This window comes from Schistocerca piceifrons, chromosome 1, assembly GCF_021461385.2.
Source record: "Schistocerca piceifrons isolate TAMUIC-IGC-003096 chromosome 1, iqSchPice1.1, whole genome shotgun sequence".
Taxonomy (NCBI): Eukaryota; Metazoa; Arthropoda; class Insecta; order Orthoptera; family Acrididae; genus Schistocerca; species Schistocerca piceifrons.
The window spans coordinates 444,002,904-444,024,733 of NC_060138.1; the positions used below are offsets into that span (position 1 = coordinate 444,002,904).

At 40.9% G+C, this 21,830-nt stretch overlaps 1 protein-coding gene across 1 annotated transcript; it reads left to right on the top strand.

The window, feature by feature from the left end:
* Positions 1 to 6,535: 6,535 nt before the first annotated feature.
* Positions 6,536 to 16,506, top strand: LOC124791330. The gene is made up of 2 exons (XM_047257852.1): positions 6,536 to 6,832; positions 16,190 to 16,506. Exons 1-2 carry the CDS (start codon positions 6,580 to 6,582, stop codon positions 16,390 to 16,392), a joined length of 456 nt encoding a protein of 151 aa, XP_047113808.1. The 5' UTR covers positions 6,536 to 6,579; the 3' UTR covers positions 16,393 to 16,506.
* The last annotated feature ends 5,324 nt before the right edge of the window (positions 16,507 to 21,830 follow it).

The window sequence follows — 21,830 nt, forward strand, 5'->3', positions numbered from 1 at the left end:
CCTCAACTTCTGATTCAGAGGGATGACACATTTATTAATTTGATTTTATTTACTGACGAGGCTACATTCACGAACCATGTAAATGTTAATTTGCTTGACATGCATTACTGATCAACTGAAAATCCATGTTGGCTGTGGCAAGTTGCACACCAAAAACCGTGATCGGTGAATGTATGATGTGGGATTCTGGAGAACAGAATTTTAGGCCGCTATTTCATCAAAGGAAATCTTAATGGTAGGAAGCACACTACATTCCTGCATGAAACATTAGGTCTGTTATTGGTATAGATACCTTTGGGAACAAGGCACGGAATGTGGCATCGACAAGATGGGAGTCCTTCACATTCTTCGCTGATGGCTAAAAATTATTTGCAGATGCAATTCCCAAATCGTTTGATTGGTCGCGGAGGAGACATGTCGTGAGCGGCACGTTCGCCAGACTTGACGTCTCTGGATTTTTTCTTGTGGGGCTTCGTAAAAGACATTGTTTATAAAGACGTTCCAACTACACCTGAAGATGTACGAGAGAGAATTGTTAGAGCATGTGCTTCGATAATTGCCGAAGCTATAAGGAATACCACTCCATCCATGGTAAGAAGATTGCAGCATTGCGCTGATACCAATGGTCATCACTTCGAACACCTTCTGTAAATGGACGTTCATGCCACCTTTGTGACCTTCGCTGTGTTGATCTTCAAAGACCTTACTGTTGCACATCATTGGATTCGTCTCGATAGCCGCTGTCAGAAAATAAGTACCAAACTATAGCATCCCATTAAAAAAAAAAGTCGACCTTCATATCTCTAGCAACAAAAAACTAACGCCATATTACGATCCCCGTTGTCCCATGCAACTTTTGTCCCACAAACGTTTCAGCTCCTATCACACTTTCGGAGTTATTCTTGGTGACAATAGTATAGTATCGCCACCACTGCGTCCATTTATGTGTTGTGGCGGGATATTGCGGAACATAGTTACAATAGAACCCAAATTCTTTTGATTCAGAAAGGTAAAGGCAGTTTTCAACACACAGTTTCATTTCTTTTTACCTCATCGTTACAGACTCGAAATTTGGCAATGAGAGGACACTATTTTCAGATGGACAAGAATATGCAGCTGAAACTGAATGGAGATAGCGTAGCAATCTTGTAATTGTGCCGTATAGTGCGGTAGACGCATCCCATTGAGGGGGCTTTTAGCACTATCGCAAATACATACTGACACAATAGGACATATCACCTAGGAATTTCCGTGTGGCACGCAAATCGGTAGTATGATGTACCTTAGCAGACAAACAAATTACTAGAATTTCAGAAAAATTGAGTGATTTATTCAAGAGAAAGAGCTCCACAAATGAATAACGCGTTGTTCTACCTCTGGTCCCTATTCAAGCAGTTAGTCGGCTTGACATTGGTTGATAGAGTTGTTGGATGGCCTGTTGATATCGTGCCAAATTCTCTCCGAGTGCTGCGTTAGATCTTCAAAATTTTGAGGAGGTTGGAGGCCACTGACCATAATTCTCTAAACCTTCTCAGTTAGAAGAGATCCAGTGACCCTGCTGGCGAAGGCACTAAGAAAAGCAGTAGAAACTCTGGACGCATGTGGTTGAACATTACCTTGCTGAAATGTAAGACGAGGATGGCTTGGCATGAAGGGCAACAAAGCGGGGCGCATAATGTCGTTGACGTACCGCTGTGCTGTAAGAGTGTCGCAAATGACAACCAAAGAGTTCCTGCTAAGAAAAGGAATGGCAGGACAGACCATCACACCTGGTTGTCATGCCATATGGCGGGCAACAGTCAGGCTGGTCTTCCACCGCCGTCTGCAGAGCCTCCAGACACGTGTTGGCTGGTCATCAGGGCTCAGTTCGAAGCAGGACTGATCACTGAAGACAGTTCTATTCCTGTACATGAGAATCCCGGCCGAAGACGTTTCTCTGTACGTGTAGGTGTATGTGGTATGTGTACGTGTCATTGGGCGAACCGATTGTGGCTTCTGGTCATTTAATACCGGTTCGGGCTCTGGTTTATTTTAACTACGACGTTCTCTCTCCGCTTCGCTTTCAGCGATCGAATTTAGAGCAGCTGATGCTTCACGCACAGTTTGTGGTGTGCAGTAGAGATGTAACTTGTTTAGTGTTACGGTACGACAATTGGCAACGTGTAAGATGTACATTGATAGCCTCCGCTGCTGCTATGTTTCTAAACAATGCGAGTAGTATAACATTTCAATGGGGAAGACGTAGCAGATAAATTTCTGCTACATTCGAGGCCAAATGAATCACAAAAGAGGAAACAGGGAGGATATAAGAAGCAACCTAGTGCAGGCGAAGAGAAAATCTGTCGCTAAAATATTACTACAATTTGAGGAAGAAATTTCTGTAAGCTGACTGTGGAAAAAGAACTGAAAATAAACGTCTGAGATGGGCGCTACAGAATTAAGCGCACTGGTGAGACAAGGAACGCGATTCTGCGCAGAATCGACGAAGAGGAGGAGGAGGAGATGAGCGAGGAGTAGGGGATGAGGGTTTAACGTGCCATCAGCAGGGAGTTCATTCGAGACAGAGCAGAAGGTCGTGTTAGGGGAGGATAGGGCAGGAAGTCGGCCCTGTCCTTTCAAAGGACATTTTCCCGTTGTGGTTTAGGGAAATCATGGAAATTTTAAATCAGGATGGCTGGAAGCGGGTTTGAACAGTTGCGTCTCAAATACGAGTCCAGTGTGCTAATCACTGCACCACCTCGTTCAGAGAATCGAGCACGATAGGAATATATGGAAAACAGTGACTATTCGGGGCAGAATGATAGGACGTGTCACAGAATAGTATCCGCCGTACTAGAGAGAACCACAAAGGGCCAGACCTGTAGAAGAAAACAGATACTGGAATATATCCACTAAATAAACTGCCAGACTAAGAAGTGAAGCATCCAGAACAGGGTCGGATGTCAATGTAAGTTACTTCATGTACACAAGTCATTAGTGGATATGTAAATGGTCAGAGTTGCATTTCTCTGTGACAAGTAGAACGACCACAAGAGAGCATAAATGTTGTTCGTATTTTTTTTTTTTTTTTTTTTTTTTTTTTTTTTTTTGTGACCAAGCCTGATAGGGTACACAAGAGCCGTGAACAACGTCACATTTTGAGTGATCACTATGAAGAATGCGGAGATGCTACACACTCCTGTGAGACAGCCTTATGAGCACCTGACAGTGTGTGAAAGGAGCATCTCCATGGATCTTCATTTGGTCGAATGACCGACCTGTGCAATATCCAGGTCTGTAGTCCATTCGGATGTGTCAGTTTTCCGATGTTGAACAGCATAGGAAAGTATGGACAGGCATACACGTCTTGAAGGTTCTGGTCGACCAGGTCTCACCAGCATAAGTGAGGGTCGCCGTATTGTGCACCAGGAACATCGTAACCCTGTCACATCTGCGACTGCCAACCGAGACTCTGCAGCATTCTGAGTCATCGCGCGCAATTAATTGGAGACGCAGTAGTGGTCTAGGATATTACGATCCAATACGTAGACTGCTATTGACACCACATGACAAGCGGCTGCGTGTAGATTGGTGCCGTGACCAGGAAGCATGGACTGCTGATGAATTGCGTCGTACTGCTTTCAGCGGTGTTCACTGTTCTGCACTAGCCTAGTTGACTATCGTCGAGGAGTATGGTGGTGACCTGGAGAGAGTTCCCATGTTTTGGAGTGGCACAACCGTGTTAGTCCTGGCGTCGTGGTGGGAAAAGCAATGGGGTATGACTTCAGGGAACCCTGACAGCACTACAGTACCTCGAACACTATGCGCTGCAATGTTTCACTTCTCATGCGATAGTACTGTGGTGAGGCTTATCAACAGAACAATGCTAGTCCACACATCGTGCATATATCTATCAACCAGCAACGTGATGCTGAGGTATCCCCCTCCCCTTCTTTGTGGATTACTTTATTTGTCAGGCACGATAACTGGGGGCGCGGTATGCAAATCTGAAGTGAACAGGTTGGCACGGGAAAAGACATCGAAGTGGACCAAATCTAACAAAACTGATTAACTTCTGATGGTTGGGATTCATAGTCATACAATACTTTTTAAAAGACATAGTCGCCGTTGACTGTATTAAATATTTATTGTTAGTATTGCAATTTCGGCCTTATGGCCATTTTCAAGTAACACTGCAAAGTTACATTCTTTCAGAATATAAAACTATCTGACATGAGTGCATGTCGTCGTCAAAATGCAGCGTTTTGAGTGTGAGAGTCCCACAAGATCTGATGAGTACGACACTTATTACATCGTAATATGTTGTTAAATATATACTGTTATTAGTGAGTGAGTGAACTCTGACAGCACTACAGTACCTCACGAACACCACGCGCCATAATGTTTCACCTCTCATGCGATAGTACCTGAACTTGTATGTGTGATAGGTTATTAGAACGATGGTAACATCGACAGTTCAGTATAATATTTAACAACATATTACGATGTAATAAGTGTCGTACTCATCAGATGTTGTGGGACTCTCACAGTGAAAAGGCTGCATTTTGACGACATGTGCTCATGTCAGATAGTTTTATATTCTGACAGAATGTAACTTAGCAGTGTTACTTGAAAATGGCCATAAGGCCGAAATCGCAGTTGTAACAATAAATATTTAATACAGTCAACGGCGACTATGATGTCTTTTAAGAAAGCAAACTGTGATGACAAAAACTAAATCTGAAGTGGAGGAAGCTCTACAGACGTAATTTTCTCATTTGAACACATTTTCTTCATTGTTCTCGTAAAGAAAATCATCACTTTCTATCCCTAGTATGAGAATCGTTCGATCGGGGGGGGGGGGGGGGGGGGGAGGAGGGAAGCAGGAGCTGGAGCTGGGGAGGGGTTGCTTTATATGGTCTTCATGCTGCTAATTGGGAACAAATTCTACTGACAACTCTGCGAGGCAATCACTGCGCCGTACATAGGCTAATATCACGTGGACCAATAAAAAAAAACGTTTTATACAGAGATGAACCGCAACAAATACGCGGTATATAAGTTACACATGTTGCCAGGGGCGAACTCAAATTTGGTGATAAACAAGAATTTTTATAGCCAAGATCGCCTATTGAAATATTTTTATTTCCTCGGTGACCAGTTTCTACACAGTCTGGCTGTTATCTTCATGTGTTGTTGTTGTTGTTGTTGTTGTGGTCTTCAGTCCTGAGACTGGTTTGATGCAGCTCTCCATGCTACTCTATCCTGTGCAAGCCTCTTCATCTCCCAGTACCTACTGCAACCTACATCCTTCTGAATCTGCTTAGTGTATTCATCTCTTGGTCTCCCTCTACGATTTTTACCCTCCACGCTGCCCTCCAATACTAAATTGGTGATCCCTTGATGCCTCAGAACATGTCCTACCAACCGATCCCTTCTTCTGGTCAAGTTGTGCCACAAACTTCTCTTCTCCCCAATCCTATTCAATACTTCCTCATTAGTTATGTGATCTACCCATCTAATCTTCAGCATTCTTCTGTAGCACCACATTTCGAAAGCTTCTATTCTCTTCTTGTCCAAACTATTTATCGTCCATGTTTCACTTCCATACATGGCTACACTCCATACGAATACTTTCAGAAATGACTTCCTGACACTTAAATCAATACTGGATGTTAACAAATTTCTCTTCTTCAGAAACGCTTTCCTTGCCATTGCCAGCCTACATTTTATATCCTCTCTACTTCGACCATCATCAGTTATTTTGCTCCCCAAATAGCAAAACTCCTTTACTACTTTAAGTGCCTCATTTCCTAATCTAATTCCCTCAGCATCACCCGACTTAATTAGACTACATTCCATTATCATTGTTTTGCTTTTGTTGATGTTCATCTTATATCCTCCTATCTTATGGAAATAGTATTACTGTGCATGAATCGCACAACGGTAAGAAGAGTGCAATCCATTCACGTATTTGACATACCAATGTGGCAGCCTTGTTTTATAAATGGGATGTGGTCTCGTTATGGTTGTACGATTCAGGCACAGTAATTTTATTTGCAGAAGATCTGAAGACGACAGCTAAACTCTGTCGAAACCGGTCATTGTGGAAGTAAAAATATTTCAACGCGCGATCTTGACTGCAAAAATTTTTATTTATCACCCGATATGCGAAACTGTGACGGAAGAAGGAAGCGAGATATCTGGGTGGGTGAACGGAAACCTCAGACCGTCCTCCCCAAACCATGTCCATTGTGTTATCACTTTTTCGTCTCTCTCGATGTAGCGCACAGGTATGCGTCAATTAAGAATTATTTCTACGTGGAAGTCACGTGGATGTCCTGTCTCAAGAAAGTGGAAAATTACAGCAGTTTTAAAACTTTGACAGCAAGAAGCAGGTAAGAGCTAATTACTGCCTATTGTATTACATTTGCGCAGCCTTGAAGCTAACTGGCGAAGAACATGCACTTCCCGACAGCGATAACGCGTCCGGTTAGCAGTGCCGTGCTCCTATAAGAGCCCCGCGTATAGCTTTGGCTTTACTACACAGTCGCTCAGACTTCGAGAGTAGACAGTGTGCAGTGTCGCCAACGCAGAGAGATGCCGCGCCCCCTGTTGGTCCTCGCAGGCACCTGCCTGCTGGTGCTGTGCGCGCAGCGCGTCGCCGCTCAGGAGGGACCCGACCCGCCCCTACCAGGCGAGCGCGAGTACGGCTGGGATGACGACTTGCCGGGGGCGGCTCCTGGCGGGGGCGGCGCGGTGTACAACGCCACCGAGACCTCCGGCCCTGTAAACGAGGACAGCGCAGAAGGCTCGACAACCGACGAATCCAACTGCACCCAAACTGAAGAGGGTACGATGACTTATTTTAACACATATTCCTCATAAAATATTATGATTAAAATGCGTCTCCAGCCTTTTATGCATGTCATATGTTTGTGTAAATAATTTAAAAGTCAGTGTAAGAACTGAGCTTCTTTAGTTCACAAACGTCTTGACCGCATATGGTAGTTTCGTGACAGTCTGACAGTTAGCCGGTTTCGCCTCAAATGAATCTTCTTTTTAAATATTTGTGACACACTGGTTACGGTTACTACAAGCCACACCACAAGTTGGGAAACGGGGCCAAATTTCTAATAGTTTACTGTCGAGTTGAGATTTTCACACACAAATGTTTTATTAATATCTTACAGAAACTAACCTTACGGCAATAAACAACCTTTTAAACACGCCGCCAACAGCAATCAAATCATTTATAGCAATACAACAATTTAAAAAAAATCCTTTTATAAAATTAGAATTACCAGTACGGCAATCATCAACCTTTCAAAACACGCCACTAACGGCAATCAAGTCATTTACAGCAATGCAACAGTTTAAAAATTTCTTTTAAAAACTGCAATCCAGTCATTTATAGCAATACAACAGTTTAAAATTTCTTTTAAAAAAACAGACGCTAACAGTACGGCAATAACAGCCTTTCAAAACACGCCGCTAACGGCAATCAAGTAATTTATAGCAATACAACAGTTTAAAAAAAATTTAAAGAACATTAGTAAACAGGCTACTAAAGTAAATACAGAACTTTGTTAATAAAGTACGGTGAGGTAGTGAAGCTACCAACACCGCCATTTAAAAAAAAATCAAAGGTCTCAGCAAACACACGATTACTGGCAATAAAGGAATAGAGAAATTTAAAAGTTTTTAAACAAAAGAGTCCTGGTATACCATTAGAACATCACAGACATGACGGACCCGTGTAAGGCGGCCACAAACCACCCACTCAGGGATGCTCAGGCTAGGCAGAATACTGACCAATTTAAATACGCCCGTAAACACAATTGCCTCTCTCAGGATTGTCACTGCACCGACTTTTAGCCAGCGAAAACTTGTAATAAGATGGTTTAACTTGCTGACAGAATTAGAGTTAACCTCGTGCAAGGAAACATTACACCACACAGTCCTGAATGAGCGACCACATGATCAACCAACAAGTAGCAAGAATTTACTCATAACACACGACAGAATAGCGAAACAATTAAAACTGTCAAAACTACACCTCCCATCGGGCAGTAACGAGAGGAGGAGGAAAGATCACTGTCTTCAATGACACCGGTGCCGGGGACAGGAAACCCGATGGCCGGAGGCCACAAGGCAGAAGAGGCACTGGTTACGCAAACTTATTACTTAATGATTAAACCTTCCACTAACTTAACTTGCAATTATGCTCGAACAGGCAGTACACGACCCCCGATGGCAAGGATCCACACATCCGACCACGCACACGTCGCCAGTGTACCCAACACGCCACGGTCACGCGACAACACGCTCTGTCACCGGAGTTCACGTCTTCTCTGCAACGTTGGTGGGTAGTGACCGCTCCTTCATGTTAGGTGTCTCCTTTTAAACTCCAGTGTTGAAACGGAGGACTTAAAGAAGCTTGTTAACGTCCCACAAAGGTGAAATGAACAGCAACTACTCGTGGGGCGATTCTGTATACAAGCAACCCGCGGGGAGCTCTTCCGTCAACTCCACCCGCTCGTTACACACAACCGACATACATCGGGTGGCGACTCGGTACAACAGAGCACGCCTGGTCCGCGCTGGCGAGTCACACTGCCCTCCCGCGTCCACCTGACTCTCTGAGCGCACGCCCCTACTTCCGCGCCACCACACGAGGTCACAACCGGTCAAAGATCTCACTTCCTCCATAGTAGTTTCCCGGAAGCAAAAACGCAGATATCGATAGCAAAGGGAAAAGAGAACGAAGCAGCCACTTAATGACAGACGACATATCAAACAAACATGTCAGGGGAAGAAAAGGAAAACCAAAGCAATCTAAACACAAGGTGTAGCACGAGTCGATACACGGCTCAATTTGTTAATAAAATCACGACTTACGCAGAATCACAACTGTAAATGAAGGAACTAAAGTTCCGGCAAACGCCGAGCACCCTATTAGTTCCTCCCATACACGTCTCGCGAAGTGATCACGACGAGAAAATCATAGATGCTAGATGTCATTCAGACCATTCATTTCAAGCATCATTTGTGAATGGAATGGGAAAGATAATGCCACCAGAAATACTCTCTGAAACATATAGTAAGGTAGCGTGCGAATCGTATTGTAAAAGTAGATAGCGTGGGTACACCTGCGTATTCTTGTTTCCAAAAATTCTGAATCACCTGAAGTGTTCTTTGTTTCTTTCCACCTCTTGATGGACAAATAGTGGTGCCCAGCCCAGAGAAGTGTCTAAAAATCATTCCACGTCCATTCGAACCCACTGAACACAAAGATTAGCATACTGTGATTTTTGGTGCAGTGTCCTCGTAATCACAAGTGCAGAAGTATTTAAACCATAACAAAGTAATTTCACAAGTAGTACCAGATTTTCTTCACGCATCAATAATCGCTCTCAGTAGGGATGCATCCTTCCAAGAGCACATCAAGCATTGTGACCACCGTGGCGTTTTTAAAGGAAGTGGACTTCGTACATGTTCTGCCCTCGACCAAAGAGACTACGATTCTACACTGTCATGGCAGTGACACAAATCGAACAATCCTATACCACGTTTCATTTAATCGGAGCACATGAGTGTGCTATAGGACAGTAGTCGATAATGAGACCAACTGAAATGGTTCCAACATATAATTTGTCACAAGCAGAAATCCATGGTTATAATGGAAGAGCCACAGCTACAATATCTTGTACAGTGCCCGAAAAAGGCAACAGCCTCAAGGAGAAGACCATTTTATTGTGTGACAGGTGGTTGACCATTGTAGGAAACGATGATAACAAATTCAGACCAAATGAAACACTTGTCACGGTAAAGGTGCCCAAACAATCGCGTCAGCCGGCCGAAGTGGCCGAGCGGTTCTAGGCTCTTCAGTCTCGAAACGCGCGACCGCTACGGTCGAGGTTCAAACCCTGCCTCGGGCATGGATGTGTGTGATATCCTTAGGTTAGTTAGGTTTAAGTAGTTCTAATCTCGGGGACTGATGACCTCAGCAGTTAAGTCCCATACTGCTCAGAGCCCAAACAATCGCGTCAGTACACAGTCTTTCCCCCCCATCCCTACCTCCCTTTCAGACGGTAACGCAGGCGAGTATTTTCACATGAAAACAATCGTAAGTGTGCCAAATGGCATCCTGCGGTAGATTGTCCCAAGCGCCCGGTATCTTTTGTTGTAATTTGGAATGATTCTTGCAGGCTTCCCCATGTTCCATACACGTCCAGTTTCCAAAGATGTGATATTGCCGACCAGGGCAGTTATTGTACACCGAGAAGAGTACTTTACGTCCCAGCAGCCGCATGTGGACTTGCACTGTCCTGCTGAAGAAGCACACCATCTTCCTTCCGAAGAAATGACAGTGCACTGGGATAACAGCCAATGAAAGTTAGCGGGCACTGGTTGCTTTAGTGTATGGATGCACCAAATGCGACCGTGAGTAGTAACTGATGGAATCCCACACGCTGAAGCCTGAGAAGGGATCTGAGTACCACGGGCGAATAAACTTCGTAACAGACTGGTCACCAGGTTTTCACACGCGTGCGTCAATCACTCACATACAGACAGAACCTACTTTCATCACTGAAACAACTGAGCTCCGTTACACTCTTCACTTGACTCTTTCCCGACATCAGAGTAGCCGTGCTTGGCAATGTCCTGATGGCAGTGGTAGCCTGGCAGAGTCATAAGCGTTCTTAGTCTTGCTGCAAACGGATAGTTCCAAATGGTCCTAGGTGACACGTCACTTACAACATGTGCCCTCGTTTCTTCCTCGGATAATATATGCTCGTCCATTGCTGCTCGCACAATATGTCGATTTTGTTGTACATCCATACTATGAGAACATCCGGAACCTGATCACAGGTCTGGGAATGTTTCACAGAAAGCAGTGGCTCACTACCGGAACATTGTGCCCAACAAGGGCAGCAACCTGTCCATACGTCTATCCAGCTTCCCGCAGGCTAACAATGCAATCGTGTTCACATGTCTGAAGTTGTGCAATAGTAGTGCGAACTCATCGGCTGGGCATGGTTGTACCCCAGAATGAATGTTGTGCCCACTGTTCACCTATAAACTCAGCACAGTTACCGTCTGCGGAATCGAAACAGAGGGCGCAAGTACCGGCCTCCAGAGCGCCATCTCATCGCCGATGTTCACGACGAATGGGTCACTAACAGTACAGCCCCTCAGTATGCACATTTTGTATCCTGGTGCCACTGGGCACAGGCTTTGGGGTGTGGAATGCTTTTTCCAGCAGTGTATATTGGGCTATTTTTGGAAAGCACTACAGCTGGGTATTCGGCGTCCTATGGATTCGGCAAGTCCTGGTAGATTTACAGAGTTACGGGCATCAGATGTCTACCCACATTCACGCAATGCCTGTGGATTACGGACAGGTGGTTTGCAGGCGTGTAGATGGCATCCTAGTCGTAGTGTTTCAGATGTGTTCTGCCGGTTTCATATCAGCTGAATTTGGTGGCTAAAACGTCGAATTGACTTGACTGTCACGTTCCACAAACCACCGTATCACAATTATGTCATTCTGATTTCCAGCTGGAAGATGCTATCGCATTTATGTAAGGCATCGAGCACGAAGGGATGCAGGTGGTTCGCAGTAATGTTCACTAGTCCAGAGCAGTCACTCTGACGTCATGTACTACAACAGGTCTCATGGAAGCCAATGCGATAGTCTTTCATAGTACAAAATGCTCCTACCAGACTGCCCCGTGGTCAGAGCGTGTTCCGAGCAGTTGTTCGCCTGAATGACGGCGTATCTGGACAGGAACATCGAACTGTTGTAACAAGAAACGTAATCGTCCGACCAGGCGACACGTTTCCACTGACTGACGCCCTAACGTCGATGATCCCGTACCCACTGTAATCGAGATTGAAGATGTCACTAAGTCAACATGGAAACACTTTGGGGTGGTCTGTTACAGAGCCTCATTTTCAACAATGTCAACTGCATGTCGTGCTCCAAAACATTCGTTCCTGTCCTAGCACTGTTCTGTGTAGCCAGAGCTTCCGAGAGCGGGCAAGCCTCCCAACTCCACGTGCTGCGATGCGGTGCTTACGTCCAATACCTCGTAGCCTACTCGTATTTTCACCGTCCTTTAACCACTTCCCACAAATGTTCACGACTGTAGCACACGGACCGCCGACCAGCTTCTCGATTTCCGAGACGCTCGTTCCTGGCGCCTGCCCTGAAGTTGCTTGTGTCAGTGCATTTCCCAATTTGCGCCTCGCTTCGTCGCTACAATGATTCCCTATTCACCTCTGCTCCGATCATATACTTCTCTTACGGAAAATGTATATACTTTACTTACAGAAAATGCACGTCCATTATACGGTAATCCATTTCTCAGTGGACAGTTTTGCCTAATCAAGGTACACTGATGCGCCAAAGAAACTGGTATAGGAATGCACATTCAAATACAGCTGTAAGTAAACAGGCAGAATACGGCGCCACGGTCGACAACGCCTATAAACACTAAAGGTGTCTGGCACAGTTGTTAGATCCATTACCGCTGCTACAATGGCAGTCATCAAGATTTAAGTGAGTTTGGTTCAAATGGTTCAATGGGACTTAACATCTGAGGTCAACAGTCCCCTCGAACTTAGAACTACTTAAACCTAACAAACCTAAGGACATCACACACGTCCATGCCCGAGGCAGGATTCGGACCTGCGACCGTAGGGGTTGCGCGGATCCAGACTGAAGCGCCGAGAACCGCTCGGTCACTGCCGCCGGCTACCCTTTTGTTCCGTATTCAATAGTTTCACTTGGTCATCTCCCTTGGCAGTCCTTTCCTGGAGATCAAAATCGTGAACTAGATCGGAAACTTTTGACACTGAAGAGATCATCAAGACATTTTCAGTTACAGACCACATATCTTGTGAATACACATTATGTGTCTTTAACGCAGTGGTTACCACTGGCTTCTACATCGTTGTGGCATAGATCACTGCTAATTATTCCGTCTTTTTTGGGGCAATTTCGCATCCCAAGGGGAAGAGAATGCCACGAACCTCTGTCCGCTCCTCCGCCCTCTTTGACAAGGCTATTGGCAGAACGAGGGTGAATTTTTACGCCAGAAGTCTTCGGCCGCCATTGCTGATAATTTTTATTCAAAATTTAATCAGTGGCGAGGTTCGAAACTGGGACCCACCACGTTTTGATAACTAGGCAAAGACGCTACTTTCTTTTTCTCATCATTGCTCTCGTCATTTGGTCTGGGCGGACGTCACATGACACCCATTCAAGTTCATGATTGAATATTTCACACAAAGTTTTTGCTGCAAAGAGCAGCCAACCCTCTGACCAAATACGCTGAGCTACCATGCCAGTATCTCCTAGAACACAAGTGAATCCTTTCTGGTGTGTGACACGAATTAGGTAAATCAAAACATAATTCAATGCATTTCAGGATATTTTCAGTTCGACTCTTCTCTCAGATCTCTTATCCTTACCAAGTAATACTGGGTCGATAACTGAATGCCATACTGTTACTGCTGCTGCAGCATCTTTCTGTTATTTACTTTCATACAGTATACTCTAGTCTCTTAACTCTTTGAACTTTCTGCAACTCCAATAAACATCTCCTATAAACTTAATGTTCTGTAAAAAAAAAAGTAACAGCGGTATTGTTATTTCTGTTTAGGAACTTGAATACTCGTTTATTTGTGAATTTCGTCAGCTGTTTAGGAACTAGACTAGTATTTGATTTGTGAATATCAGCTGTATCACTAAACTGTAAGTTCTCTTATCTCTGTCTGAAGTATGAGGAAACCAACACTGTTTATTTCATCTAATAAGTCTAACAACTAGTATTTGAAATTTTTTTTATTGATCTTTGTCCCAATATACGTCAGAACCACAACATTAACACCAGAACTATCGAACTAATAGGTTACCAAAAGAACGAGCAAATACTTGTATCAGATAATAACCAATAAGTATTTTTTATTTGTATTTAAAGCCATAACCATGAAAACGAGTACTTTCCAAATATTATCATTGCTACTATTGTATATCCACGAAGTTAATCAACGTATCCTCACATTTGATTCGGTTTCCATAATGCAGTATTTTTCCTTCCCTTTTAATCAAATACCTGTGTACCAATTCATGTGCAAGACCGAAAACATTCTGATACGTGAACCTGGTATTTCAGTGCAGCGATTTTGCCCAATGCCAAAGAGACCTTGGATGTGTACACTTAGACAAGCTTGTGAGGTAATGAAAAGTTCAGTCAGAAAAAAATGTAGAATCAATGCAAAATTTCTACCAATTTTGGATTCTGAATCTAACTGCTCTTCACCTGAAGATCCAATAATTCTTTCACAACTACTCGCCAGAGAGATCCTAGATTTAGGAGGTACATTCTCAAGTCATTTAACTGCAAACGAATATTTCTCAAGTTTCTCATCTATATTTGAGCATCATAATTTGAAAGCTTATACTATTTTTAAAGGGAATATATTTTTTTACAGTTATACTTCATTTCGTAAGACATGAAAAAACAATATGGATGATCACATCTACCACTACACTTAACATTGTCTACTAGTGAATAAAATTAAACTAATAACTGTAAAACGAATGAAGATATGATGGTGTAAACTGTAAGGAAATTGGTATGAATAAATTCATTTTCCTGTAATCAAGTACTTCAGTACAGTCTACAAAGATGAGTCATTTGTAATTTTCACATACCATTGCTGAGAAATTAATGTAAAGGCTGTTAGCAAAAAAATGGAAGAAAATAAGCATACTGCACAACTCTTTGTCTATATACAAACTGTCATACATACCCTGTATCACATATAACAAGCACATATAGCACGAGATGTTTTATTACAAGACATGTAAGCTCTCTCATAATCACAGGCATAATATTACAAGAATTTGATGCTTGGAAATCTATGCCCAGCCTGAAAATAAGAGTTAATGGAACAGCCTAACATTAAGGTCAGTTCGTTAACTGGTGAAACGAATGATGGATTCAGATGATAAGGTCTGGTCTGCTCTGCCAATGTGAATCTCTAACTAAATTAAAAAACTCGTGGAGTCATCAGAGTTCTGTACAGTTATATAGCGGCGTGGACCGCTGAATGAAGTGGCGCCAGGAGAGAGTCGACTAATATGGGACAAAACATGAAGTGTACAACCATTCTGAAAATACCTGTACGCTGTGCTTATTTAGAGCAACGTCGATTTACAGTTTCCCCAAGGTGAGCAGTAAAGACAGCATATGTAACGCACAAGCCACTGGTTAATCTGTATTGTGACTTTTTTTTAGGAAAATATATTCTGAGGTGCATGTCCAGGAAGCCACACCACAGGTTATTCCAGTGCTGATGACAATAACAGTGTATAAACTCTGTCCAGAACTGATAAGTCGCCACAGACATATCATACATGTCACTATTGATACCAAAATATATGGAATCTAAGATATGTTGATATCATAGGAATAGAAGTCGAGGAACACATAATTTTTCCTATAGGAAAAATAATCTAAAACAAGGATTTAAACTCTTCGACATGTATTGAACGAAAAAGGTGTGATTATTATTATCATTATGGTGATTATGGCTTGTGTAAAAAAAGCAATTAATGTGCTATCATTTCTCAATAAGTATATCACAAGGTATTAATGGAAGAAGAGTCACCAGGTGTTGATTTTGACACAAAAATATTGTAGATTTCGTGTTTACTAATGGGAATTGTTATCTCCTTCAACACTTGATTTAAGTGTACTAATTAACTGATTCATAGTAAATTATTATACTCTTTTATATACAGTCAGCTGTAGAGTTGATACTATTACTTTTCTGTTAATGTTCCTACTGCGCTGAACTGATTCATATCCAAGTCTCTTTCTAGCCAGAGCACTCTACACATCCTATTACCTTACAGTGAACATCATGCACGCCCAGTTCATTGATTCAGTGTTCCTATGATCAAATTCGTTCTCCTTGTGTGCTCTGATGACGTCCAAGAACTCTTACAACGATGTGTCTTATCCCTTAATATGCTAGCCATAAAATCACACATAAATTACCTAGTGATATACTCTGCAGGGGTGAATTGTTGAATTGTCCACAACATTATTGAATGTAGTATTAGTTTCCATTGCTCATTGCTCCCGATTTTGTGCCGAGTGAAATTACAAACTTCATTTGCCCTTTTTAGTATCCCAGAAACGAGCAGCTTCACATGCAGGCTCCAGGCACAGCACCCTTGCCAGGACGACAGCTCATGGCAAAACCGCCAAGGCCAGGACGGTTTCCAACGCCAGCACAGCAGGCAAATCGAGGACTGCCGGCAGAGCCCGAACTGCTGGCAAGAAGGCTGGCAGAGCAGTGGCGAATGCTGCCAGGGTGCATCGCAAGTGACAGCAGCTGCATCTGTAAGCAATCAGTGGACACAGTGCAGCCATGCGATTATTCTAGTACCATATACACAAAAAGTGTAAGAAGTAAATAAATCGTGGTTGTTGCATATTCTAATTTCATTTGTTATTATTTTTTCAGAAAAATAATTCGCAAAAACCTAACAATGTGATGTACATCGCTGTAGAACGCTCACACTCAGCCCAAAGAACAGTGTACGAGAAAGAGGAGATTAATATAATCTTGATTGTGAGTTAGTAGGAGAAAGGTATTTCTTAATCAGGCAGTCAACTCAGTTTCAAATTTTTGGGGACATATTGTTCTGTGATTAGTAGTGACATTACCAGAAATTTCACTCTATGACATTTCTAACCTTCTGTAGTTTATTTTCCTTTTATTTTCCTAAGAACAATACCCACACGTCAGTCCTTATCTCCTTACCAAGAGGAGTGGTTGACTACATTGATAAATCTGATTGACATAGGAGAACGAAATTAAGTGATTTGATAAATCGCACCTAGATGACTATAATCAGTATGACCCTTGGATAAAACGACGTGGGTATGAATAAATTATCCACTACCAAAACAGCAACAAGTAACAAATAACAAAGTAAAACATAAGATGTTGTTTTTTGTGGCACGCAGGCCGTGTTGTTCTGTAAATTCGTATTACTATGGCGAAAGGTTGACCGCTTCTACAAATAGTGACTTTTCTCTGCTTTTGGTCGATGAAAAATTAGTCTGAGCACTCATTCAACCATGCCACAAAACCAACTTGTGGATTTTATCGACAACATATGATGAATTAAATTAGCTGCAACCCATTACAAGAATCTGGTCCTAGAGTTCACTTGTGCTGTGTGCTATATGCTATGTAAATATTAATATATGAAAACCATGTACAGTTAGCGCAAGATTTGTTTCATAAACACATTAAGAGAAGTAGATTCCCAGACTACAAATCCAAAGGTTTTGATTTCAATCCCTACTCAGGCATGAGATGTTATTCCATCACTTACCACTCGCTTCACCTCTAGCAGTGTTTGTTCATATCAAAAATGCCGAGTTGCGCCGTAGTTCGGAATCCAAGCTAGATTATAGGTGTCTGGCTGGTTCAGTCAGCTCAGATGTTGAAGGAAGGCAACGGCACACTACCTCCAACAGGACCATGTCTAATAAAGCACTGCAGTATTCAAAATAACCTTCGGATTAATGACTGCCTTATTATTTAAAAGCTGTAAACAAAAATTTCACAGTAACAACACATACCAACAATGTTTTTGAACTATTGCTAACATACATTTACATTACATTCATAGAAATAAAAGTACTGTAAGTCTACACAACCTTCCTCAACATCAAACCACTCTGAACTGTCTTTTAGCGTCTCATTAAATCTATTTATAGATATACTTCAGTAGATGAATTTGGCGGCTTTTCGGTCACTGGCTCAATTCCTGCCTCCAGCAAGAATAGATCCAGTTATCCAGTATCCGCCAAATTCATTTACTATAAACCGACTAGTCTAGGTCTAACTCACTCCACTTTAATTCAAAAGAATATATTTTTTTACAAAGGTGCACATAAGAAAAACGAATTTTAATGTTTTTTTTATAAAAGGTACACGTAATAAAATAAAGTTAGTATAATTATTATAAGATGTGTAGATAAAAAATAAATCAATGGATTGGTTAATTAATATATCCATTGACAAAACGTGCAAAACCTTCGGCGCCATTTCAAGGAAACCCTGAGGTTTTTATTCTTGATGGAACCTTTTTTATTTTCATTTTGTTCCCTCTGGGTTTTTGCTCAACGTCGCTGTTGTTCTGTGACTTTGATTGCTTCTCGTCGCCCATCCATGATCTTCTTCTGGAAGCGTCTTGTCATCTGTCACGGCTGATGGCAGATGTTGGCTGCAGCGGTGGATGACGATAGCAAATTACCACAGTATTGACCAGCTGAACCAGTTCTATAGCAATTCAGCTTTTGTCCCTGCAGGGCAAAGCAATAGCGCTAGCAGTCTGTGTATACAGTTGGTATTCAATTTTCAAAGTACCTTCTAAAAGCTCCACTTTTAGGAACGAATTTTGATGAAAATAAATAATATTTTTCACTTTACTACATTTTTAAAATAGGGAACGCATGTGAAAAATACATAAATGTGATTGTAATCGTAAAAATTAGGTTTAAATAAAGAATTATTTAGTTAGAACCAAACGTCCGAAGACGTTCCTCTGTTCATTGCAATGGATCTTGAGTCAACACCATCTTTCATACACTCACGAAACTTTTGAAACGCCATTTCATTTTAATAGCTTAAAGGGAGTCACTGTACTAGACTGCTAGAATGTCTAAGGAGATAGCGCGTATCTGTGGCAGCGAGAGTTAGCTCAGAGCCACAATAAATGAACGCAACCTTCACAGTGACAGTGTAAAGGTTACTCATGATCGAGAAGGCGCAACCTTCATATAGGTAAGAAAATTACTTCATTTTGCTTTTAGCTAACCAGTTTCAGCTACTTTTTATTTTTTCAATTTTTAATTTTAGCTACTTTTTTGAAAAACTAATTAATTTTTTCCTCTATAAATGGGAGCTGCAAATAAAATGTGTGCTACAAACAAAAAAATATTCTATAACACAACTGCTTGGAAATAAAGTAAAACGAACCAAAGAAAGATTTGCATTATGCTTACCTTCAGAAAATTTAAATAATAATAATCTTTTTACAAATGTTGGATATTATTAACACAAAAGAACAAAAAAAATCAGAAGAATTTAAACCAATTACCAAGCCATTTTGCGATAGTATTATGGAAGTTAAAATAACAGATTTTATAGATCGTGAAGGAAAAATGAAAAATGGAAATTTTTTTCTACAAAATGAAGACTATGGTGGTTTTAATAGCATTTTAAGATCTAGACTTTCTAAATTTAAAATTGGCTAGTCATGGAGTTAAAACAAAAATACCATGTTTCTTAAATTCCAATATACAAATAATTAAGCATACTAAATAAATTATTAGCAAAAATATAAAAATCCTGTTGTTATTCCTTACAAAATAGAATTAGCAGATGTTAAACTTGATGCACATTTAAGAGAATTACTAGAAATTTTAGAAGGAGTTAAAAAGAAGCACTATTATTTATTGGATTTACATGTAACACAAGATTTTGCAGGACTTTTTAACAAAGAAGAAACGGTTGATTACTTCATATATAATTTTACTTTCAAAAACAGAGAAAATATAAACAAGAATGTAATGTAGTAGTTAAATACAACAATTCTGTTGGAAAGGACTGCCTAACTTGGATTAACTCTAATTATAGAGTAAAAATATGCAATAAATTTAAATGCCAGTTAACAAGTCCTATAATAAATAAACAACTTCGCAAACACATTACAGATTTATTAAATTGCCGAGACAGTAGATTAAGTGGAATGTTTTGTTCCCATTAGCTAAAGAAAATGGAATTACAAGACTGGAAGCAACAGTTTACAGTTACATTAATCCAGATTTCCAAAGAGAACAGGAATTTGATTCATTAACGGATTGTGTAGAACTAATAGCAATAACAGGAAATATTTCGAGAAGGCTGCTTTTAATTCTCTTCCACTTGCTAAAATGTGGGAGAAATTTGACATAGATTTAGAATATCCAAAAGAATTACATGATTTACATAAAGATTTACCACTTGCACCTGAAAATAAAATTGTGCCTAACACTAACGAAAGCAAATTAATGACTGCTCTGGTTGACAAGCATAATTGTATAGTACATTATAGAAACCTCAAACAGTATCTGTCTCTTGGAATGAAACTTACAGAAATACAGACAGTCTTAAAATTTAAGCAGTCTGATGGGTTGAAGAAATATATAGACTTGAGTACACAAATGAGAACAAAAGTCAAAAATGATTTTGAAAAGGATTTCTACAAACTAATGAACAATTCTGTGTTTGGTAAGATGATGGAAAATATAAGAAACAGAGTAGACATAAAAATTGTTTCAGTTGGAGAAAAATGTGATAAATTAATAACAAAGCCAAATTTTAAGGGAAGAACTATTTTTAACGAAATTCTTGTGGCCATTCATATGAAAAAGCAAAAATCACATTTAATAAGGCTGTTACATCAGAATGCATATACTTGATTTATGTAAAGAACGGATGAATGATTTTCACTGCAGATTGATGAAACCAATATATGGAGAAAATATTGACTTGTGTTATCAAGATACAGATAGTTATATCTACAATATACTGACTGAAGGTTTTTATGAAGACATGAAATCGATGATTGATTACTTTGATATAAGTGATTATCGAGTAGATAACATTTATACAATTCCACAAGTAAACAAGGAAGTTTTAGGAACAATGAAAGATGAATAAAATGGAAAAATAATAGAAGGATTCTGTGGTTTAAGAGCAAAAAATTATGCATATAAAGTTGGTGATAAAATTGGGGAAAATTAAAGGAGTTAAGAAATGTGCTGTTAAAAACAGAATAAGCTTTGAAGATTACAAGGATTGTTTGTTTAACAACAGTATAGAAGAATTAATATGATTTGAAGTAAAAGACACGAAATTTACACAGTTGAAGTAAACAAGAAAGCATTGAGCCCTGTAACGCCAGTACCCTTTTCACGCAAAAATGAAAAATATAAATCTAGTCCTCACATCCCAATACAAGCCCCAAGCCCAAGATTCAAATTTCATAAAAAGAAAAACAACGTACCTCTCTACTAACATTGCATGACTGGTGGCAAGAAGACTGAAAAGACAGTAATACAAAAAGAAATATAAAGAAATTTTGGTAGCAAAGTAACTTCATGTTTTGAAAAAGATTAAAAAAGAAATATAATTCATTAGTTTCAAGATAAAGTAATAGCAGATCGCAAAGTTGTAGACTTTTAGATCATGGAATATACCAAGTGAGCTCGAAGAAAACTCCTTGTGAATTCTCTTTGAGGACACTGCGAAATACAGAAGCTAAAGTTGTACACTGTTAATGTGCTTCAGGCCCCTGCCTTGTCCTGTTGTAATTGAACTTGTGCCCTTATACATAATATTGGTAGGCGATAAGAGATGGTTTGTTACATTTTGAATATTTGCGATCTGCTACAAATGATTAAAAAGTGAAAGAGGTAAATCTGCAACGTTGAAAATATCTTTGAACTAATTCAAGCTAGGAAAATAATTGAATATACACTCCTGGAAATGGAAAAAAGAACACATTGACACCGGTGTGTCAGACCCACCATACTTGCTCCGGACACTGCGAGAGGGCTGTACAAGCAATGATCACACGCACGGCACAGCGGACACACCAGGAACCGCGGTGTTGGCCGTCGAATGGCGCTAGCTGCGCAGCATTTGTGCACCGCCGCCGTCAGTATCAGCCAGTTTGCCGTGGCATACGGAGCTCCATCGCA

Excerpts from the sequence above, each read along its gene's own strand:
- LOC124791330 (XM_047257852.1), top strand. The coding sequence starts at position 6,580 with ATGCCGCGCCCCCTGTTGGTCCTCGCAGGCACCTGCCTGCTGGTGCTG. Across the intron at positions 6,833-16,189 it reads CTGCACCCAAACTGAAGAGG|TATCCCAGAAACGAGCAGCT; the intron begins GTACGATGACTT and ends TGCCCTTTTTAG.